At 37.4% G+C, this 24,477-nt stretch overlaps 1 protein-coding gene across 4 annotated transcripts in view; it reads right to left on the reverse strand.

The window, feature by feature from the left end:
- The window catches only part of LOC104359064 (fibronectin type-III domain-containing protein 3a), a 49,320-nt gene that overhangs the window by 4,799 nt on the left and 20,044 nt on the right, over window positions 1-24,477 (reverse strand). For all 4 annotated transcript variants that reach the window (XM_033001242.2, XM_042807104.1, XM_033001255.2 and 1 more), the window contains 21 exons: window positions 20,508-20,583; window positions 19,214-19,290; window positions 15,120-15,354; window positions 13,395-13,667; window positions 12,066-12,121; window positions 10,724-10,878; window positions 10,374-10,433; window positions 8,735-8,873; window positions 7,711-7,764; window positions 6,905-7,026; window positions 6,645-6,819; window positions 6,310-6,396; window positions 5,834-5,972; window positions 5,189-5,257; window positions 4,823-4,941; window positions 4,613-4,718; window positions 3,773-3,948; window positions 2,844-2,957; window positions 2,197-2,346; window positions 1,543-1,823; window positions 614-826 (listed from right to left, as the gene is read on the reverse strand). In XM_033001242.2, the coding sequence (XP_032857133.1) occupies window positions 614-826; window positions 1,543-1,823; window positions 2,197-2,346; window positions 2,844-2,957; window positions 3,773-3,948; window positions 4,613-4,718; window positions 4,823-4,941; window positions 5,189-5,257; window positions 5,834-5,972; window positions 6,310-6,396; window positions 6,645-6,819; window positions 6,905-7,026; window positions 7,711-7,764; window positions 8,735-8,873; window positions 10,374-10,433; window positions 10,724-10,878; window positions 12,066-12,121; window positions 13,395-13,667; window positions 15,120-15,354; window positions 19,214-19,290; window positions 20,508-20,583 (2,876 nt within the window). The remainder of the gene's footprint in view (window positions 1-613; window positions 827-1,542; window positions 1,824-2,196; window positions 2,347-2,843; window positions 2,958-3,772; window positions 3,949-4,612; window positions 4,719-4,822; window positions 4,942-5,188; window positions 5,258-5,833; window positions 5,973-6,309; window positions 6,397-6,644; window positions 6,820-6,904; window positions 7,027-7,710; window positions 7,765-8,734; window positions 8,874-10,373; window positions 10,434-10,723; window positions 10,879-12,065; window positions 12,122-13,394; window positions 13,668-15,119; window positions 15,355-19,213; window positions 19,291-20,507; window positions 20,584-24,477) is intronic.

Below are 24,477 nucleotides of genomic sequence, written 5' to 3' on the forward strand. Positions count from 1 at the left end.
AAAAAACCCCGATACATGGCGGGTGCCCCAGCTTTGTACACGCATGCACGATGAACGTTAGGCAGTTTGAGCTCTGCTATTGTCATCAACTGTTCATGACGTGCATTCCATCAGCACCACGCACCATTCACACTGGTGGAAGCCTTAATTTACATTCACAAAGCATTCCTCCAGCCTGCCCAGGCACTGAGCTACAGCCATACCCAGGCTACTGCTGAAACTACATCACCAAACTCTTGATTTGAATCGAGAGTAACCTTGTATATACCAGGTAAGTTGCAATTTCAAGTTAAAGAAGAGCTGTCAACCCCATGTTTCGTATATGCAAACTGGACTTCATTTTAGAATTGCCAAAAAATAAAAGAACTGGCAATATAGGAAGATGGTAAGATACTGCTATTTAAATAGTAAATAGTATTTACTGTTTACAAGTAAATACTAGTGCAACAGCTATTAACAACATTTCTGACTGAAAGATGGGATGCAAAAATGCAAACTTTGGGACGCCCGAATGACGTACCAGTGTAAACATAAGTGAGAATACTTCAAATGTTTTAAAAGCTTGGTATGAAATTGTAAAGCAACAATATCCTTCATGTTCTGAGTAACTTACCTGCCAAACCTGTCCTCCATCTGCAAGTTGAATTGTGTAGGGTTGGTAATTAAAGCTCTGCTAGGACCTTCACCCCATTTAAGTTTAAGGCTCTGGTAGCTGAAGACCACACATTCAAGATGAGGAGGGTCAGGAGGTAGTGGTTTCGTTTTGGCTTTAATGGAATGACTGAAAGGACCAACTCCAAGGCTGTTTATGGCCTGTATTCTAATTCTAGAAATGCAAGAAGAGTAGCTGTATGGTTAATTTACTGAGGGCCTGAAAAAATGCTGGATAATAAAGCAAGAGTTATAATTTATAAAGAATATAACTCCAAACAATAAAGCAATTAACATGCAGTTAGAAATTAACTATAGAAATAATCTACTTCAAAACAAGTCAACGTAATTACATTGCTTTCAACATAATGAAGCTTCAGTACTTCTCAGTATTGTTCAGGTTTATTCTGGTCAGTGAACAAGCGCCCAGGTCCTCCACATTGCCCTGAACTGTTTGCCTCCCACTGACACTGAAGATCCATAATCTGAACTAAGCTTGAACCAAGACGAAGCATGCAACACAGGAACAGCTACTCTACTCTTACCTGTACATTCATCCTCTTTTGGCGAGATACTGATCAATCCCATTATATGCATTGCTTCGGAATAAAAAAAATCTAAAGCCTGAAAACTTAGAATAAAGCCTCAGCTTTAAGACAGAACGTTCATCTTAACACAGCAATCTTCATTCTTGCCACTACTAAAACATCACGGTTTGATTCTGGATATTAAAGTTTGTTTTTTTTTTTTTCCTCAGAGCTGCTGTGTGAATTAGGCAAACAGTCTGTATATCGAATTAAAAATTGCTCTAAAAATCTGAAATACTACCCTCAAAGCTATTGATTGAAAAGCTTATAAATGTGGTTTCAGAATAAAACCATTTGTTATTACCTGTACAGAGTGTCAGGCAGCAGATTCTCGAGAACATGGCTTGTACTTCTTCCAACAGTTACAAGCTGCTTTTCTCCATATTCTATATTATATCCAGTGATCTCTGACCCATGACAACATGGTTCTTCCCATTGAATTGCAAGGCACGTTGATAAAGGAAGAGAAATTTCCATTTGATCCTCTTCAAGTAAATGCAGTACTGACACTGCTGCAGGCACTGATGCAGGGGTTGTCACCACACCGGTCTCGCCAAACAAACCAACTCCAGCAACATTCACAGCCTGAGACACACACCACATTGTTTACTGCATCTACATTTTTCTAACCAGACAGTCATATCTACCACGCTTCCTTTTGCCCCAAACCCAGGACATTATTAAAAGCAATTTGGAAAAGAATGGAAGATGTCCCACATAAAATGTAGATACGGCAAAATATCTGGTATTTAATGCAACACTAGATCTAAATTTCATTTACAGAAACACAATTAGGAGGAACAAATGGAGAAGGGAAAGACTTTTTACCAGTCACCTTCTACATTGCATTAGTAGGTGACAGTGTGTAATTTTACTCATCTCCAGCTGAAGTTCCTCTTCAACCTGTATGTACTTGTGTATATTTGCTTAGTAACACGGAACAAAAGGCTTTTCATACCTGGACTCTGCAATAATATGTGGTTGCAGGTGTGAGACCTTTTACTTCATAGGTCTGGCAGGGGCCAGTGTAAATGATATGCATCGATCCTTCCACCTGTCCCCAGTCCAGTCTGTACTCGCTGATCTCTGCACCGTTGCACGCAGGACTCTGTGAGTTTAAGTGATAAATTTTTCTTCAGCTACTGCACACACGTTTACCATACAAGTGTGATCTCCTGTTACACTGAACAGAGACACTGAAAGAGAAGCACTGGGATTGAAACCCCAGGTCTCTTCCACCACAGTCAAGGGCATGATTTTAAGTTCAGCTTGTCAAAAGGCTTCCATCTAGACACGTGGCCATACCACCACAATTCAGCCCAGATTTTGAATGACTCACAATCTCTTACTACTCGGATGTACTAGGTATACTGTATATTAGTTACCATACTGTAAGGAGGATTGAAAGTCACATAATTTATTCAGTTAAGATGGAAATTTATAGTTGACAAAATTTACGAAACCACTGCTTACCTCTAAAAAGAAACAGGCTTAAAATATTCCAACCTCTACAGTTCTTATTTCTTCCATTTCTGTGTATCATACATGTGTCACTACAACTCTAAAATATTAATTTGTGTATTACTGAAAATCATTAACACCTACCTCCCATGAAACAACAGCACAAGTTGCACTTTTACAAGTTATCAGGGGTTTGCAACATTGATCAGGGGGTCCTGGAGCAGTGGAGATCTCTGCTTTGTCAGAGTGAGGGCCAAACTGCAAGAAAATACAGTTGCATGAATACAGCAACAGAAGTAGAACAAAAACTGATGTAGAAGTGTACAAGCTGAAGAAAACAAATTATTTTTAACTTGATAGAGAAATAAACAGAAGAGTTCAGTGCTTAATTTCACAGCATCGTTTAAAATTCCTTTCAGGCAGTTTACTCTATAAACTGGCCCTGTGCCTACAGGATATCTGCCATCCTCCCACTAACTCCCACTGCTATGGTTTTGTAACTCCTCCTTCCCCCCTAGTCAAGATCTGCCTTCCAGAAGCAGCTGGGTGCTGTTTCAGACAGACTTTTATGCAACCAACATTTATCCCAACCTTGTTCAAACCTGGCATTATTTGAACACGCCCCCCTCTACACAATACCATTCCCACACCACCGACCTGCAGAGGCTACACTAATTGTAAAACATCAGGCAATTTCTCAAGGCACAAACTTTTCAGTGGCTATTCACAGCCAGAAATGGAGGGTTTACACTGCAGACAAAGAAATGACTAAGAGTAGTAAGAGAATGTCTAGCACTAACTTTGGACTAGTTACCTTAGGTATGGCAGTAATCCAGTAAACAACAACAGAAATGCAACACACAGTGAACATCCCTGTAGGGCCCTTCAGCCCTGATTTAATGAATCTTCTTCAAATCATTTTTTTTATGCTGTAAGAAATTTTGCTCCTTCAACAGAACTATGGCAGAACACAGAAGCTACAAAATATCATCAGGCTTGTAATACAATAATAGTATAATTACTATCTTTTGTGTAAAAAAAAAAAAAATTGATCTCATTAGCACAGTGGTTACCCCAACTTTATTTGCTGCTCGTATCCAGAAGCAGTATGCTCTCCCTGGAAGCAGATTGTTTACTACATATTCAGATGCTGGACCCTGGTACACTTGTCTGCGTTCATCTTGTTCAGAGTTTGCCATCTCTATAACATATTCTGTAATGTCGGAACCTCCATCTACAGGTGGTGGGCCTATGAAATAAAAAGAGATATATTTTTTCCCCTGTTAATTTCACAAAGCACCTTTTCTTTTAAGCACTCACTAGTAAGCCTTCTCAAGCTAAAAGTTGAGTCAGAGGAATTCTGAAAGTTAGTTCACAGGCTTTTATCATGTATCTGTGCAGAAACACTCCATAAAGCTTGCTTTTTTTCTGCCCAGATATTGATAGACTAGTTTAAGATGGCCTTCAACAGTTTTTCACATATATTTTTCATGTATTTCCTTCAAAAAACAGTGTATCTTCATTACTTTTTGATGATTTCCTTTATTGAGATAAAAATAAGAAAAAGGAGGGCTGATTTTTAAATTGCCAAATGTGTGTCAGCAATGAGGCAGTCAGCAAGCTTTCTCACTGGAAGACATTTATGTCTGCTTAAGTCTCACCATATCATTGCACATCTGTGCATCACCAAATCAGAGGTGATTAGCAAACGCTGGTGGTCTTAAAAAAAACCCAAACAACTAAGGAGATGGACTTGTGGACTACATCTCTCTCTCTCTATGTGTGTATATATATATATACACATGCACACACCACTGCTTTTCCCCCCACCCTGAATAGTTCTACAGTTTTTTCATTTGTGTTATAACATTTAAAATCAGAAAAGTATTTTGCTCAGAAACACTGGTGCTTACCCCACTGTAAAGTGATTTCCTTGGGCTTAGATTTGCCTGCCAGGCATGGAGCACGACACGGTCCAGGAGGAACAGCTGATGTTGTAACAGTCATAACATCAGAAGCCTAGCAGTAATACACGTTATTTTAGAGTGGAAACACAAACAGTATTTTGCTAAAACATAAAAAGAAATGGTTTCCAGAAGCAAATATATTCTAGTTTTTCTCACCTGGCTTTCACCACCTTTACTGACACAATAAACTCTCATTCTGTATGAAGTGCCAGGCTTGAGATGATCACATACATGTTCCCTCTGGGAACCACTGTATATGGTGTCCCATTTGCTTCCTGAGGAAAGAAAATACTTTACACTACAAAACTTCTGCAAAAAAATCAACCTTGAAAATTCTCTCACACAATTATTAATTGGTAGTCAAGCGACAGAATCCAATTTGAATGATCGATTATGCAGAGAACACATACAACACAATATACACATGTGAAAATAGAACAGTACTTGCTAGAGCAATGAGTAGTGAATCAGTACACTGAACTAGCACACAAGCTGAATTAGTAGTTAAAGATGATTGCTCACCAACTGATGTGTCTGAGATTTCCAGAAAGTATTTAGTAATGTCTGATCCTCCATTATCTTTGGGTGGTTCTGAAATAAATCAACATCTTAAAATAAATCCCAGAAGATTCAAAACCAATGCATTATTCTGTTATCAGCCTTTTCAAAGACCATATTCATTCATTATAGAGTCCATTCAAGCAGAAAGCTCAATTCAAACAGAAACAGAAAACTGTATACTTATATATTCACAATACGCTTTCCAGAACAATTTTGTTTTCTATTATAATCATGATCATGCCAGGAAAAAGACTAATTAGGAAAATATTGCCAATTTCAGGTATCATATATATATATTTTTTTTTTAAGAACACATAGAAATTATTTAAGCATCACAGTAAATCCAGCAGCTATTACAACAGCCAATAGTACTGGCTGCTTCTCTAAAATGAATGAAAAAACCCCAATACTTTTGTACTAGAGCCCCACAACAAACCAAGCTGCAATTTTCTGGTAATGCAGTATTTCTCCTGCAATAACGATATCTGCAGACACAACTAAGTAGCCTGAGTTTGCCTCTGTTTCTTAACCTGCATTATTGAGTGACTGTACATACACAAGTGTGTAAGCAGCACTCAAGTACAGCCTTTACAAAAGGTAACCTACCCCATGTAACTTTCACACTGTGCGAATGGATCTTGCCCTTTACAGTTGGTTTACTTGGTGGTCCAGGTTTGTCAGGATTGGTGCTGTGTTCGACCACCTCACTAGGGCTACTTTTTCCTTCACTGTTGTAGGCAAAGAGCTGTTTCAGGAATGAAAAGAATATATAGTAAATGCTTTATTTAACAACAAGTAATATCCTGCTGATTTACAAAATTAATTCTTCTGTGAAAAAAAAACAAAACAAAACAAAACAACAAACAAAACCCCCAAAAGATAACAATTTAAAAGAAAACAAAATTAGCTACTGCACCAAATCTGATTTGTATTGCGATTCCACCAAACCCTATTACGACAACAAAGGTACTGCAGGTAATTTTCTGCTGTCTCCACAGAAAGTGTTTTAGTTGTATGAAAATGCTAAAACTCCAGAAAAGCATACAGTCATAATTAAATCAGGAATAAAATATAGTACAGACCCTAAACTTATAGGATGTACTCCTCCTAAGATTTCTTAAAGTGCACGAGAGTTCATCTCCATTGTACTGTGGTTGGAAACCATAACCCTGTAGAGGGGGGGAAAATAAGAACAAACGCAGTCACTAATTTTCCACAATAAAATAAAAACCAGATCAGATGGATCACATTTTTTCTTAGCTTGAACTTCATCTTTGTTTCATGAATAAATGCAATACTTGCCAACAGTTACACTATTTTGCAGCATTTTATTTGAAAGTAAAACACAGAGTTAATTTTTTATTTAAGCACTACTGCACATCAGGCTTTTCCACATATAACAAAACCCAGCACTTACAGAACCTTCTTCTTCCACGTCTAAAGTGTAAGTGAGAGAGTCATCTGAAGACACCCCGTTAGGTGGGCACCACTTCACCGACAGCCAGGTCACTCCTGCTTCAACGAGCACCGGGGGCGACGGGGCTGGTGGGACAATTCCCGCTGTATAGTACGTCACTGTCTCACTGAACCCACTGGAAAAGTATTTTTAAAACGATGTTAACTACAGCAGACATAGTTGATGAGCAAATAAATTATATGATATATTGTGCTCATTACCTCATTCCAATATCATTTTTAGCAGCTAATCTGAGCGAGTATTTTGTAGAAGGAGAGAGTTTGGTAAGTTTATACTGCTTCAGATGCCCGTAGTAGCATTCTTTGAAGGATCCATTCTTCCCCTTTAAAAAAGTGAAAACAACCTGAGTCACTTTTCACATGGGGACTGTATGTTCCCTGCTAAGGTCAACTTCTTTACTCTAGATTTTCCTAAACTGCATTTCATTAATTTAATAATAATTGGGGGGGAAAAAAAAAAAAAACCAGAGAATGTAAAAAGCAAATGTCATCATGGCCATACTGAGTACGCTGGTAGTGATCTTGAGCATTCTTGATAATAAAGTCACATTTTGGTTGAGGTACATGTTTATTCTTTGGCACTGTATCTTTGATAAAATGGTAAGAAATGACTGCAGTTGAAAACACAACACTTTTTTGAAGTCTTTCATCACTTTGGAATGCATTTCAGTAAGAAGTTCAAAAGCCGAGTGACATTTGTGACAGCTACCTAAGATACACGCCAAATGCTCATCCATTTAAACAGAGCATAGGAATTAGTGATGCTCTGAATGACAAGAGCCAAATGAGGGAATTTTACACTGTCCTCTCAGAGGGTCTGAAAGGACTGTCTACTTCAATTGCGGCAATACTACTCATTTGAGTCAAGCTTTTTAATTGGCTTGTCCCTTTAAAACTGTCTGGACAGTTGCACTGAAAATAGCTGATGTACCTAAGCAAAAAGTATTTTTAAGTATAATTGGTCTACAGATGTCATTATGACTTTTTTTGCACTAGAAAAGTCTTACCTCATCCCATTCTAAAAGAAAATTAGTTATTTTGGAACCATTGTCATTTGAGGACTGAAAATAAAGAAACAATGAAAAATGTTAAAATCAAATGGTTGAACTTTTGTAGATATTTTTGCACATTGACAAAAAACATTGAAACAATTGAGTATAATATACTCCAACTGCCTTTTAAAACAAAATATTTAGTGTACAGCTGAAAGAAATCTGTAGTAGGCATTCAGACCAACCCTCTTCTTCCACAAACACACTTGGGATAATCTGAAACTCTACTGTGGGCACAGACGCATGTAATCAGTAAAGTGAGTTCAGAGGGGTGAAAACTAGCAGGCATTTTAAATAGTTGAATTCCTTGTTCCTGATGGGTCTCTAGGCTGACATACTACTGCTATTAAGTCTGATAGTTTAGAATACGAACTTATGAACAATGAGGAACATTTGTGCTTGTTATGACATATGAATTGGGAACTTCACTTTCTAAGTACAGATTATACAAATAATTTAACTAAGGTCATTTAGCTACAAACAGTTTTTCCAGGTATAAGCATAAGCATAAGAAAAACACAAAAAGACAAGTAAACACAGTTACCAACAAGTCGTCACAGATCCTGTAGAATTCAAAAGTCTGAATAAAAAACTTAAGTCTACAAACTAGCTGAAGTACAACTTACTTTGAATGGGTGAGAATAACTAGAACTACTGCTGAATTATTGATGTTAAATCGTATCTATTTATCATCCAGGAACCCCAAGCAAAACCAGACATGCTCTATCCTCTCCTATGCTGCTAGTTCAGGAGAGAACCTTCCTACCGAATAGGTCATCGAGAAACCTGCCAGCAACTCTATCACACTAAAGCCATATGCAAGAAACTAAGTAAATGTTGAAAGAAAGAGGAAAGAACAATCATGACTTCAGTTATCACTCTTAACTGAGCAACTTAAAAGCCAACACCTAAAGTACACACTAAATTACTAACAAAGTTAATTTAAGCACACCATACCTGAATACATCAGACTGCTTACCTTCCACTGCAAACTCAGGCTGTTTTTGGTTCTGTTAATTAGCTTCGGTGCAGCAGGACTGTCTGGCTCACAACTTTCTGTGGTGAAACTCACTAATTCTGAAATGGATTCTTTTATGGAACTGCTGGTTGCTGAAACTCTGAACAGAAGACAATTAATTATGATGCTATTGCATGAGCACCTGAAAATGTAAGGAAAGAGTTGTCAGCTTTAGCACAGCATTTAATCACAAGTGGTGGTTACAGCAACAAGACCAGCCTGCTCACATTACATGAAACAAGTGCCTAATCACTCTTCTTCCAGATCACTGATTCTAAAAGACAACAGTTCCATGTCTTTTCATTCAGGAAGAAATAACAAAAAGTGAGCTGATGATGTCACTCCAAGTTCTAGTAACTGATGCCCACATCGTAAGAAACACTACTATCTGTTCTGTGTCCAGGGAGAGAGGGCCATGCTGAGACATCATGAAGGTGCGCTCTCACTGATTTTGAAGACTCCATTTGGCACCCTTCATTTACAATTACTATCTATCGCAGTGGAGATATTTTACTGATGAAATACGTGTGGGAGGCACGATGAAAACTACAGCAAGTGTTACCAAATGGCAACAGAATACCCGATGTGAAATTAACCTTTTGCTAAAAAGGCCTCGAGATTCAAATACGGACAACACTTACTTGTGCAAGAGGACAGATAATAAACTGGGCTAAAGCAGCTGTCCAGGCAGTAAAGCCATGTTTACCATATAATTGTTTAAATGGGATAGAATCTCTAGAACGGTCACACCCAGTCATGTTTGATTTTGAAGAACTAAGACTTAACTAATTTTTCAGAAATACCGTCTGATCAAATGAACTGTAGGTAAAAAAGTTGTCCTGTATGGAAAGCAACACCCCGAACCATACACTATGCTACACTACGCAAGCGGAGCTGTGCTGAGCATTTAAACATGCTCAGGACTCTTCTGCGGTTTAAGAACAAGAGTTTGCTGCAGTACATCTTAAAACTTATGTTCTGTGCCCAAGCACTGAAGCTCTCTCTCCTGCAACTACATCACAGTGTTCTCCTGGCTCGTTTAACCAGCTTGTCTTTTTCCTGACCAGTTAAAACACCTTCTCCAGTAATGCTTATTTACTCTGTGTGGCAATTCTTGAATGTCACGTCTTGTTCCCTTGTAGCACAGTGTCTAACTTCTCCCCATTTCAACCAGTTTCCACTTCCCTTCTTGCACTGCTACAGAAGGTTACAGTTTAGAGAAGCAGCTTTAGAAATCAAGCTGACAAGTCAGACTTGAAAATGCATGTTCAAGGCTAAATTATTTTATTTACCACTGTCTTCAGCCTACAATCTTGTCCAACCTCGTTGTTCTAAAAAATACCAACAGAGGATAACGTAAAGTTTGTATTTGAGAAACGTGAAGAGACAGAGAAGACAGCAGAGAACAAAATGAGTTGACATTTTAATGATATTAGAAAATAAGTGGGAATTTAGGTAGCAACAGTAGCGTCTGCAGTTATGACATTCTTGCAGAATGTCCTTCAAGTTGTTTGTGATCATACCTTTTTCATGAAGCCACAACAATTTTGTAATTAATGTATCAACAAAAGTATTGAGTATTTCATTCCCAGCAACATACCTGGCATGATAATCAGTTGCTGGTCTGAGATCAGGAAGTGTAATCGTTAATTCTTCCCCACTGTGAAAAGGGGAGGGGGGAAAAAAAAATAAAAAAGAGAAAAAAAGAGAGTTACAGCTCTTCCTTATACTTTATAGGATAAAAGCTTATTGAAAAGCAAAACCATGTAGTGCACATTTAATTTTCACGTTTTCCATTGTCCATGTAACTCTTAGTGATATTACTTAAAAATTATTTCATGTGAAGTAGGTAGGTCTGCAAGTCAACATACAGCTCCTGATAGAGAGATTGCTGATTGGTTAATGTTTTTAAATATCGGAATTGTGCTTAAAGGAAGAAACTAAACTTACACATAGACAGATTTAAATTTTCCATTTTTACCACTGTTGGATATTGCTACTTCAAATGTAAATGCTGCTGGACTATGACTATGGCTCTCTCCATTCTGTGAACTAACTGGGAGATTCCAGGACAGAACGGCTGATCTTGCTTGTATATCAGAAACCTATTAAAAGCATAAATAATGCAAGTAAGTTTGCTTTCTGTAATAAAAGGTATATTAGTCAATAACATGGTGTCGCTAGTTTGCCTATGAAGTTCCTCACTGGAGGAATTCTTTACCTTTGTAGTGGAAATAGAGTCATTATTTGAATTTAAATTATTTCATCTAAATTTCTAAAATACGTTAAAGGATTTCCCTTCAAACACTAAACAAACATATAGACACACTACATTGTCTCAGTGTATGAAGAGAAAATTTCTATTTCACCTGCACTGTTTGCATCACTCATTTGGAGCAAATTTTCAGATTTGGAGTCTTGAACACTGACACCTGGATCTATATTTAGGCTCAGTCAGATGGCCTAATGTTCTAACTCTATTACAACTCCCTCACATAATCTTAATATTTGACCAAGCTACAGGATAGCAAGAGGCTCTGATTTTAAGTGCTCATGACTAAAATTTTTGGTCTAAGTTTTTTGCTGCTTAACTCTCAAACTCCAAACTTTCTCTGACAAAGTCAATGCAGCCTTCTATTAGCATTAAGTACAGATGTCAGAAGCAGCAATGAAAAAATAGTACCACAAAGAATAGCTAGAAAGCTGAAGCAAAAGAATACAACCCATGCCTACCGTGCAGATAATGCAAAGAAGAGCTTCATTAAGTATGCTCAAGATCAAAAATATCAGTGCAGTTACAGCCTTTAGAGATTTAAATCAGTACCACCAGACTCCAACTTCCTAAATAAGTCTGTAAATACTCAAATATTTGCTCCAATTTCTAAACATAACATAAAAAGGTGATCTATTTTTTGTAAAGTCTATTCCCAATATTCTTAAATGCTCTATAATGAATGAAGGATGGTTCCAAGAGCGGACAGATTTCCACTGGTTTAGCAGGCCCTGGGTTTGCAATACTAAAGCCGCCACATACACTAGACAACTTCAACAGTGGACATATTCTCAGCTTACAGACGGGGAAACTGAGTCAGACAGAGTGTTTCAGAAAGTTGAGAAATAGTGGGTTTCCACAGCATGGTTGCCCTTTCCCAGCTATAAACTCTGACAACTAAAATACATTTGCTCTATTAAAAAAATAAACCACTAAGAAAAAAAAAGATCAATAAGACACGTGTTATTTTACAGGGAGTATATGCACAGAAAATAATGGTATTTTAAGGATAATACTTACGACTGGCTTGCCAATGCTCAAGTGAATATCACATTTCTTGGATTCTGTGTCAGATTCTGAAATTTCAAATACAAAACAGATTACCGTAAACCCCCAGAGTAAACCAGTCTGTTACAAAAATGCCACCACAAGATGGAGTTCGTCTCATTAAGAGTTTAACAATAGTACTTATTGTGCAAAGTTCATTTCCCCTGTTTGTTTTGGCTGCGTGAGGGGTAGAAACATGAACTATCCAAAACTAACAGTGTTACAAAAATCCTTTTAGTACATCCTGCACAAAGGGTATATTTTCCTAATCTGGGCATAAATGGATTTTCTTTGACAACACAAGAACATTCCTCCAAAAATGAAAGGTGTTAAAAAAATTACAGTAAGATCTTATCTCTCTATTGTATATGCTTTCCTTGAATTTCTATTGCAAAACGCTTCATCTAGGCATCATTTGGAAGAAGCCTGATCAAAACTGCACACTAAAAATACATCGACAATTAATTGTCCATGTCAAACAATTCAGGATATTATTCTGCCCACAAATAAAAACATTTTTTTCCCCTCCAATAAATCTGTATTATGAAAAATCTTTAGCCAAGTATATTTTTTTGTCCTTAAAACAAGCTGGATAAAAGCTTCCATGTCTTCTTACTTCCCAAGACACAGAGTTCTCTCTCATTTCTCTACCCTAACAAGACCATTTGATTTAAAACACATAAAACACTAAATGATGCACAAATTGTTTCAGGAATCATGATGATGACTGCATTTCAGCAACGCTGTTTCAAACCAACAGGAAAGATAAAGATATTGTACACAAGATATTTTAGTATGTGCAACTGAACAGCCATAAGATATTACAAAGCTCAAACAGTCATTTGAGCAAAACAGTTACAACTAATCCAACAGCAACTTGTACAGACAGTTGCTCCAACGTTCCTATCGCTTGAAGTTTTCAGTAACTCCTAGTTATCTGAAAAATACCAGAGAGAATGACACCACAAGTCTTTTATGCAAGTACCCAAAAGTCATCCTTACTTGGAATACTGATCAGCCCCTGGTCAGAAAAGGCAGTGAAGTAAACAAAAGGGTTAAAATTAAATTTTCCTGAAGACCTTATCTGATAAATCTCAAATAAACATACTTGATACTACTGATTTCTAGAGGAAAAAAACCCTAAACATAATGAAAAGTATTTCAGGCTTTCTCTACTCTTGAATAGTCAAAGAAATTTACAAACAAATACATTTTCAGAAACTATTTTGCAATGAGTTATAGCATATTCTGTGACAAAAATAACTAGATTTTTTTTTTTTTTACCCTTTCAGTGCAACCTACCTCCCATCTCTGCATCTGGACTGCCCTTTGTTTTTCCTATCTGCTTCTGCTTTAGTGGTCCTCCTGCCCCTTGCTGTCCCTTTCCATTTCCATTCTGAATTGTTGCATTGGAAGAATTTACAACTTTATGTGGTGAAGATGGAGGACTATTAAGTTTATTATTAGTATGACCACTAGCTTGTCTGTCTTTTAGTCTTTTCTTCAGGTGTTCTTGCATTTTGAGACTCCTTTCATCTCGCTGAATGAAGTTTGTCCTTCCGTGAGAACGAGGTTCTACAAAGAAAGAAGAACTTACTTCATTATTCAGTACAATTAATTTGTCATCTGAGTTAGAAGAATAACTACAGTAAAACCAGAACTTGAAAACTGACAGAGTGTCACTGTGCTTGCTTTGCCAGTCTGTAGATGCACGGCGCTGCATGGCTCACGTGCATCTGTGAAGAGCTGAGGAGCTTCACGGCTGATACTTGGGTGTCTCTGGGCTGCAGAGCAACATGCACGTATCGCTCTGCTGACTGGCTGAGCTTCCCTAGACTTTAGGAACTTCACCTGACAGTTTATGGACTGGGCTCACATCAGTGCATGAGAATAAAGATCAGGTAGTAGAAAGAATGAGCCTGGAGGTTTAATTCCTGTTTTGAAAAATTATCAATGTTAGTTAAATGCTACAGTAAGATATGCAAAATATCTGCAAGCAAATTTCCATTCTTCCTATTTAACTCATATCCAAATTGCTGATATTTTTCTTTTCCTTAAACATTAATCACTTGTTGAGTTTAAATTTAAAAAAACAAACAAACAAAACCAAACCTAATTCTTCACACTTTTCTCTTTTGTTAACTGCTGAAGATTATGCCTTATCAGTTGCCTTTCTTCCCCGATATGGCCATACCCTCAGATTTTCAAAAAAGTGTAAGCAAGTTCAGGACTCAAACTAACTGTTTAAAACATAGCTTGGGTGCTACTGAATATTTTACCCTAGACATGAGCCAAAATATCTTAGTTACCAGTTTAAGCTTGAGAGAGAGTGAACAGTCTTACAGTCTCATTTCTGTCTGTGTTAAATGCTTGTTTATATAAAAAGGCTTACAGCTTGGTTTCATTCAGCAGTAGCCCCAGTCCTCCAGTAAGTATTGCTTCATTCACTCTAAATATTGAGTGACCTTGCACTTCATCCTCCAACATGGATTACTATGTTTTCTGGCTTACATATGTTATTTTTTTCTTTCCAGTCATATTTGGACTCTCTCTTGTCAAAAAAATACATTCATGTATCATATTAAATGCATTTTCAAGAAACTCCATGCCAAGGCTGTGACAAAACACAGCAGTTTTGGAGAGCACAATTTTAGAGAATGGTAGAAGCAATCTTTATGGCATCTACAGTAACAAAAGTAAGGACCCATTAAAAATATACATAGTGTTAGAACACTTCTAAGTTACTGCTTTTACATCAGATCCTTAAAAACAGAACAGTAGAAGATTTAAACTTTATACAATCATACTTTGCACATGCACAGTGCCTCCAGACCAGGTTCCCCGATACCTTATACACAAGTCTATTTTAGGATCCCCCTTAAGACACATAAGGCTCAGGGAGTCTAATAACTAGCACCAAAATAATAGAAATGTCTGAAAGAGCTGCTGACAGAACTCAGCATCCTCAATTGGAATGCACTGAGTGAAAGGCCTTCTCGTGTAATGAAACATCACCTGCGCTCTCACCTTGTTCTTGAAACACGTGTGGTGGTGGATGCTGGTGAATGAACTGTGGTGGCAGCTCTCCTGTCCCAGGAACTGGTGGGTACACTGGGTGAGGTGGGTGGGGAAGCAAAGCATGGTGATGATGCATGTAATGTGGCACATGGGGAGGAGGAGGAGGAGGAGGATGCATGGAAGGATGGAATTCAGCTGAGTGTGGCAATACCACCACTTTACGAACTCCATTTTCTTCCACCACCTGTCATACAATATAAGAAATTCAAAGTTAGTGCAATAACAATCTTACCAATATTGTATGTTTAATAAAGAATCTCTATGCTTAAGTTTATACCCACACTCTGACAGACACACCAAAATGAATCCAAGTGGAAACCCAGCAGATGTTACTGGAAGAAACTGGCGTTTGAGGCAGTTAGTTTTAAGAAGCTGTGCCTGACACACTAAAGTGCTCAGCAATCTATAATTTATGAATAATGTAAATATTCTTTTAAACAAGTAATGTGGATTGATCAGGGTGTAGTTCCCAATCCGCTTGTAATTACAGTTAGAAGAACTGCCCTAGCCCACATCCTGACTGACAGCACTAGCGTACGTACACACAAGTCGCTGCGTGCCACCTGACCCGTGGTACATGTCTGCACACCCGTTCTTAGCCGATGGCAAGTACGAAGTATTACAAGTCAGCTCTGCTGTCTTGTGCTATGACCCAACCCAACTCAAACGTCCAAATATTTCAGGTTTGCCACAGGCTAAGAGAATTCAGACAAGGAACCTGTCTGTGTGTCTGAACTCTGGGATAAAGAGATGCTGAGACAGTGAATGCAGATGTATGCACATGCACACTTCTAAGCATGTGTCCTAAACTGGCAATATATCGGCTCTTTCTGGAGTCTAATTCTGCCAACGTAAAATACATTAATATCTCAATGTATTGCTTTTATTACAGTAAATTTTAAATGCATTAAGGTCTTATACAATAATGCTTCTCTAAATCTTAAAACTGAGAAGAGACTTTGGACAGAACACAAGTTTTCAAAGACAAGGTCAAAAAACACCACCAGAACAGGATTCACAAAAAGATATATTAAACAACGATGACCCTGAAGTTAAACAATGTCCGGTTTAATCTCATCTTTAAGACACCTAGAACAGACAACCAGAGGCTGAGGTTTACAGGGTCCTTTCTCCAGCTAGGGCTCACAGGACATTTGCACTCATTTGTTGCCATTCAGTGGTTACAGCCTATTTTGCTTATCCGAGGGGTTAGTCTTTCAGCACCCACAGTTCTGATGGGGTCAAAGGCTTCCGAGTTGACTGTCATAGAAATCACCTGGCCATATTCTGTATTGTAGCAGAAAAAACAAACTTGAAGTCCACTGGCATAAAATTCAGACTCTATCTAATGAGAAATCTGACTCAGAAGCAAACTAGACTGTATTAAATCCTATTTAAAGGCAGACAACCAATCAATCGCTTTCTCTTCTCTCTCAGACAAGAAATTAGAGAGGTATGAGCAATGTAACTGGAAAAAAAAAAAAAAAATCCATGACAGAAAAATGCTCAATATTAAAGGCAAACCAACACTTCAGAATTCATCAAGTCTCCGTAGGAAAACCAGAAATTTTTCTTAGACTGGTTTAAAATTATTCTGCAGCTTCAGGCTTCCTTCTATATCAGTAATCTCCTCCAAGTTGCATTTAAAAATGCAATTCACAAATGCTATTAGGAAGGGCCCTCAAGTGCTTTGGTATTAACAGGAACAAATCAAGTAGTCAGCAGAAAATATTATCTGTCAATGCAAGCAGGGGGCACATTCCAGCTGCAGGCTGGCATACAGAATTGAGATGCAAATTTATTTTTTTAATGCAATCCATGAAGTAAAGCATAGAAAATAAAGCCTGTTCTTAGAAGGTTCCAAGTTATTTATGTAGCCCTCTGTTACTAAAAATACACACAATTTATATTTTCAGGCATTTAAAGAGAGCACTTACACAAAAGCAGGCAGTATGTTTTATCCTGTTTGCTCCTTCACGATCCTCTCTTAAAGCATATTTAGTTTGGCTATAAGAAATCACCGTAGCATTTCCTAGTTGGCCAAGAAGGCATTACGGATGTTGAAATATTGCCTATGCCAAAAGTACATTTTGAAAAGCTCCTCAGCAAAAAATAGAGTAAACTAACAAGAAATTATTCTTCTGAAGGGAAACAGAATGTGTCCACTCACAAATTGCTATGACAAAGTTCGGCTGTGAGACAACCACAGAGTCAGATGTATTATCAGCAATTCTTAACAGACTTTAAATAGAAGAAAATAATTACAAGGAGAAGTCACTTAAGACTAAGCTTACACTGAATACACTTTGTTCTAGAAACAACGTGGGGGGCTTTTTGGTTCATCAACAGAACTAAATACACCACTTGAACATTCCATAATATTATAACACAGTCAAAACTCATAGCAAATTTTGATGGCTATGTTAACTCTATTTTATGTATATATTAAGCAAGAACACATGGCATAGTTTCAGGCAGAAGGGATATATTAATATAGTAAGACTTTCACATGATTTTATAGTCTGAAGATGCTGTGTCCCTAGTATATCTACTACCAAATTGCTTCATTCTACTTTGGCAAAAAACGTAATTATCTCTGGGCTCCTCCAGATGGATCTGGGAACAGAAAGTTAAAGTCTCAACTACCAACAAGAACAGTATAAGTAACTCAAGCTCTGATTAAAGTTGGTTTCAAACTTGTCTATCCCTGTCATAATGACCAGTGGAAAACAAAACACACACACACATCCCAGCTTCACATGACAGCAAACACAGAACAAATGTATTTTTCAGTTTGTACACCTGAGCATTTGCCAGTGCTTTGCATACTGTTTGCACTGAAGACTTGATTTCACATTGATGCATTATCTGGGGAATCTTTCTTCAGGGTCTGCATGAAAGTACCTACTTATAATAGCAGAAGCACAAAATGCAGAGGCAGCTGTATGCAAAAAGACAACTGCCTGGGGAACTCAAGAACATACAGTTGCAAGGTTTTCAAGTCTACTCAGAAAACTCCTGATTTTCAACATCACTAGAAAATAAGAAACCTAGCCTGTCCCATTTAATCACGTTTTTAATTACTTCCCTTTAAAAATGCATTAATTTAAAAGTAAATCAAATTGGTAACTTCAAATATCTGGTAACAGTTCAAATGCCACATGCAGTTCTGATCTACTATACCTTAACAGCACAGAGAAATGGAAAGTCAGTGAGAATGGAAAAGTAAAGCTCGGAGAGAAGCCGAGTCCTGCTCATTTCATAGACACATGTCAGTAGCATTAACACTCCCCTTCACACTTCTGCTAGAACAGTAGAGTGTTTTGCTGAACGTTAAGGAGATCAGAGCTGGTAAAGAAAGGGGCATTGAAAACTTTGATAAATAGAGTTATATTAGAATAGAAAAATATGAATTATAAAAAAGACATTAAAGAGAAGTATCTTATGCAGTCCAGGGAAAAAAAAAAAAGACTCAAGGGATGAAAGACATAATGATACTGGTATATGACCCGTATAACTTCAATGTAAGAAACATGAGTCTCGTATCCACAGTATGCATCAGACAACGTTCAATTCTGATGCTGCCCCCAGCTATGCTCCCATCAGACTGCTTCTAACAGAGCTAAGTACTGTCTCTACTCATCAGTCCTCTGACACTTAGCAGGCTGCAGTCAACTGGAATTGTTCATATGACCCAGGCACCTACTTTCACCTTGAAAACAAGACTGAAGAAAAAATCAAGATGTGGATCCTGTTAATGAAGCTCAACCGACAGCCAGTTTAGTCACCTACTATCTTACTAAAAGTAATATTTTACTGCCTAGTAGTAGCATCAAAAAAATCCTGAAAACTAGATAAAATTTTACTAAGTGAACAGAAAGTCATAGAGCCTATGTAATGTTAGTTAAATACTTGATTAAGTTCAATGGAAAAAATATGAGAAATGCTTTTAGCAGCTGTTCCAGATAAAATCATCAATAGCCTTATTGTTAAAAAACCACACCCACAAACGTACTGAAATATAAGAATAAATTAAAGTTTACCTGAGATACATAACCGGGAGGCACAAATATAGGCGGCATAGAACCATTTGGTGACATCATAGGAACATGTGCTGGACCTGAGAAGTAACAAGGTGCCACTTTTTAACAAATGAGGCTTTTACAAACTCAAGACACCTTTTTTTTTTTTTTTTTTCAAAGGTGGTGGCTCACTTTGGTACCTGAAAAGCCAGCAACTGCATCCAACTCTATTTATGGAACTACTTTTAGACAAGTAGATTTAGAAGCAAGGCTTAAACCATCCAATTAAGAAGTCAGTTAGGAGAGCAACTTAAATCAGGACTGCGAGTGAAAAATAAGTGACCGTTAACAAGTTTCAATCATGCAAAATAATGCAATTCATGTTGCCGATGGATAACTCACATTCAAAATAAAGTATGATTTAATAACTTCCAGGAAGCTTCCAGAATTTTAGATAATATTGCTGAATGCAAGTATAGCTGTACATTTATTCTACAAAAAGCACAGATAAGATTTATACCAACCACCATGCTTATATAGTCAAAAGTATTTCTTTAATTGTACAAAAATCAACGTAGCTAAATGTTAGTTCTTATTTTGTGACAAAGTTAAAAGTCTGTGGCAACAACACTGGCACTATAGTAATGCTGATGGCTGGGTCTATCAACTTTTTTTTTTTTTTTTTTTTAAGAAGAATATTTTTCACATCAAGCTGAAAGAAGTTATTCCTGTCTGGAATTTGATGAAAGCAGAATGGACACATTTATATAATACAATTTGAAATGGTGAAAAATATTCAAAAAATGGAAGCACTGATAAATTGAACTTGACTTACGGGAGGTATTTTGATCTGATTCAGATCTGCAGTTCTGTCACTTACCCAGAAGGTAAAAAGTGGTGTGTAGCCACACACAGAGGGTAGCAATGCTTCCTACAGTATCAGCAGACTGATAATGCCACTACCTTACAGTAAAGTCACACAGTGTCTATTAAAGTTGTTTAGATTACATGGGATTTAGTCCACACTAAATTCATGTGTTAAGATGAGAAGACAGTTATTCAAGGATCATTACAAAAATAGTTGAGATGCCAGCCTTTTATAAATCAGCAGCAAAGTCTGCAGAGGTGCAAGGAATCTTGGCAATTTCCCAGTGCTGTCTCATTTGTGCTTTAAGTACAAACTGAAAAATCTGATTTATTACACTACAGAACATATAAAAACACATTTGACATTACAGAAACAAATACTAGAAGTGATTCTGTGACATTTGCAGAATCAAAATATTTGGATTCAGTACTTCAGTTTTTGCTTTACCTTGAATACATTGAATGTGTCCATCTTCAGTTGTAATTGTAAATGTTTCACCTGGGTTTACTTGTACAAGAATAACCTGTAGACAACAAAACACAAGACGTGTGGGTTTTTTTTAAATTTTAGAAGTGACCTAGGGGAAAAATCCTATCTCTTCCTTATACCCACATGCTGGATTAAAACAATATAGTTTTGGCAACTGTAGAGAGTAAAAAAGCAAGATGAGAAACACTGATGGGTGAATGAAATTTCTTCATACTTTGACATAAAGCCATTAGTTTTGCATAATCAGTATTCTTCTCTGATTCGTACCAGAAGTGCTTTGCTTGATATACTTGAAATAATTAGCTAAGCTTTTATTTTCAGTAATTTCACACTGCTTTTCCTTCTTTCACTGAAGCAATAAATTACTTAAGATTCACCTTGCTTTCCAAGCTTTGCCTGAGACAATTGTAGTTTCAGGGCTAAATGGGCAAAATCAAGACTATATACACACAAGCAAATTAAAAAAAAAAAGGGGGGGGGGGGGAACAAAGAAAAAAGATGCTCTGCCCAAAATTCAGCCATGTTTTTTCATTGAAAGCACGCTGCTATGTATTTTGACAATATATTCTCCGATGCTATCAAGTAACTTAATAAAGTATGCAGTCCTTTGGGGGTGGAAGGAGGATAGAAGAGGTGATAAAGCAGGTCATGCCTACCACCCCTGCGCTACGGCTCCTGAAAGATCAGGCGCATTTTCTCGCATTTGTGTAATCCTGTAGCTAAAGTAATACAACTAACAGTAAGATTCTGCAGGTCAATTTGGACACGATCACATTCACTTTCACACAAATCAATGTGGACATCTGCCAGTTATTCCTCGGGCACTCTGCAGCATCGTTTCCCTTGTGCTGGGTAACAAACGGTCACCACATTCTACCCCATTCATAGCACGTGCTTCAGTCATATTGTGAAATGGTAGCTGTACTTCAGTTTTATTGTAACAGGACAACATTACTCCAAGAATTGTATAGTGAGATTCTACTACATTACATAGGCACAGGTCTAACTCTTTAGTAAAATGACCGTTTTGGCCATGTACAAACTGCACAGTTACACAGTCAAAATTCCACCCTGGTGACAGCTAGCACATAAAGAACAAAGACTGATATAAAAACTGAAATAAAATATATTTGTAAAACTAGCTATGAAACTCAAAGTACAATTTTCTTTCATTCAATTTTTATAAAGTATTTTCATACTATTCATAGAATGACAAGTATATCAGGTAGATGGGAGCTGAAGAGCTCACCTAGTCATCTAACTCCTGGTAAAAATGAACTATGCATAACATTAATGAATAAAAGCCTGTCTATTTTGTGCTGCTACATCTTCAGTGATGGAGCTCAATAAACTCCCCAGACATCTGCACCAGTTTCACTATCCTGATCATTATAGATTTTACCATCTAACTTCAACATTCCCTGCTTCAATCTGCACCCTTACTCCATGTCTTAACCACCAATGAAAAAAAAGAATAAAGCACCAATCAAAGAAAGATTGTTTTCTGTGATTTAGATGCCACACCCTGTATATAGATACTTTTCGGATTTTTATCTGCCATTTTTTAGAAACAGTGCAACACTGATAACTTCCACTTGCAGTCTTTATCCATTTCTTGGCAGACCTTTTCTGAAAGGACCGCTACTGAAACAGTCATTCCTTATGATAAACTGGCTACCTAAACAGACTACTTGGTACTCGCTGCTAATTTTTTAGATTATCTTTCTAGTAATCAAAATCATTTCAGGCTTCCAGGATGTTTGCAATTCCTCCCATTTAATATCAGCTGCAGATTTAAGTACACCTCAATTCTATTATATTGGTCATCAATAAAAAGATCATTGAAAAGAACGAGACTTAAAAGATCCTGTGGTCCCTCATTTAACCTTTGCATTTTTACTAATTCCACTTACTCCTTTCCAAAGAATTTGCCACATAGCTTATGCCAGCATTAACCAAAACAAAATTTCTAGATTTATAAGAGAATAAGAGCAACATATCCATGTTTCCTGAAGTCACAGCTTATGTCTCCTGCTTCTCTCTCCCTCTATCCTGAGCGTGCAACTTCAGCACAGAAAGAGATTGAGGTTTGCACAGATCTCTTACATTTAAACTGCTGTGCGTAAAACGAAACTCAAAGGAGCAGACAGATAGATGTTGTTTAACGCTGATTTTGCAGCTTAGGCATACTGCTGTATTAATTTTAGCTTTTCTTTTTCAACAGGGGATGTAGAAGCGTATGTAAACTGGAGCAAGGTCTGTCTGTGTGCGTTCACAGTACAGAAGAACTTTACTTCAGGTAGATGAGTTGCTTCTGGACATAAGCAAAACACCAAAAACCCCTGAAAAGGCCATTTAGCTGTTCAGCAATATTTATTACAGTCCCATGAGAAAGACCGGTGACAGATAATACTTTTAAAAATGGCATAATGAAAACACCGAAACTTAAGCAGATCTGTCATTTCAGTATATAGGTAGTATATAATATGCTACTGAATTTCTAGGAGTAAAGAGACAGAAGCAATGTTAATTTTTAAAGAAAACTGACAATGATGGGCTGTGGATTTGGCAGAGCATAAAGAACAAGGGAAGAGGAGGGCTGCTGTGAACCACCCACCGCTGCTGGGAATGGACACTAGCAGGGGACAGGACTCCATAGGCAGGTATTAAACCTCACAGCAAGTCTCATCTTTGAGGGCCAGAAAATTCAGAGGCAGGAAAGGGGTACTTTTAGAAATTCACAGCCTCTGAACCCGTTTGGAGCAGGTTTCAGTTAACTGAAGTTCTCACAAACAGTTCAGGAAACTATTAACTGAACTCAGCAAGAAGGATCATAAGTGGTGTAATCACAGGGCCATAGAGCAGTTCAGAGACTGGAATTTCAGGAATGCATGGGGCAATGTCTTAGAGGAATGACTCACTGTAATTAATGAAGCAAATGCAGTTCCATCTACCTTCCACCAAGGAAAATTTTCAGGAGGCTTGAGTGTTTCTAATGAGTTAAACTAAGCCAAGTTAGATGACAGACTAGTGCTAGGAGTCAACAGATCTGTCAACACCTTCAGGTGTCCCGCACAACCATTTCAGAACTAGTAGGATCAACACAGTTTAAAAGCTGTTTGAAAGCACAGGTCAGTGTTTTGCTTTTATCCCTTGCTCACACACTTTCCATTGCTGAAGTTTTTTCAGAACAAGAAAGCCTTCGAGACAACTTCCAACTTCTACTTCATGTGAAATGAAGCTAATGAACTGGGTGCTGCATCTGGCTCTTTGAAGTAATTGGCCAAACAGCGCAAGTTTTATTTCTGAAAACAAAACCACTGTATAATACTCTAGAATTAGCTTATCCTCTATGGCACTGGCAGCAAAATACTTTAAAAATCATCTGCATTAATAAAACTTTTAAGTTAATACTCTATTTAAAAGTAAACTTTCCAGTGTGAGACTGAAGCTCAGATGCCTGTCTCAAGAAAAGTGCCACAAACAAGAGCAGCAAGTGTATTTGTTAGGCAACCAAAGGATGGCAACATGACACGGTTGTTTATATACAGGCATGCTAGAATAAGAAATATTGGCACATTAACATGAAATCACATTCCTGGTCCCATGAAGATTTTTGCTAGACAGACTTGCTCATTATTTCCAATATAATTCAATTATAAGTCTTGGAGATGATCAGCTTTCAAGTCTATTCTTCAAATGCCATTTTCCCATACATCTCCAAGATCCAACTGCTTTTGTTTTGGTTTTTGTTTGTTTGTTGTGGGGTTTTTTTTAACCTCACCTGATTGTAAACAGTCTCCACTAGGTTCCAAAAATTTCAATGATTGTTACCACCTTTTGGGTCATTCAATACACACAGTGATCTATGCAATTCTACACACTGATGTATACCAAGACATGCTATACAAATACAGCTATGGAGATG

The sequence above is a fragment of the Tyto alba genome, unplaced genomic scaffold, assembly GCF_018691265.1.
Source record: "Tyto alba isolate M040663 unplaced genomic scaffold, T.alba_DEE_v4.0 Super-Scaffold_5, whole genome shotgun sequence".
Taxonomy (NCBI): Eukaryota; Metazoa; Chordata; class Aves; order Strigiformes; family Tytonidae; genus Tyto; species Tyto alba.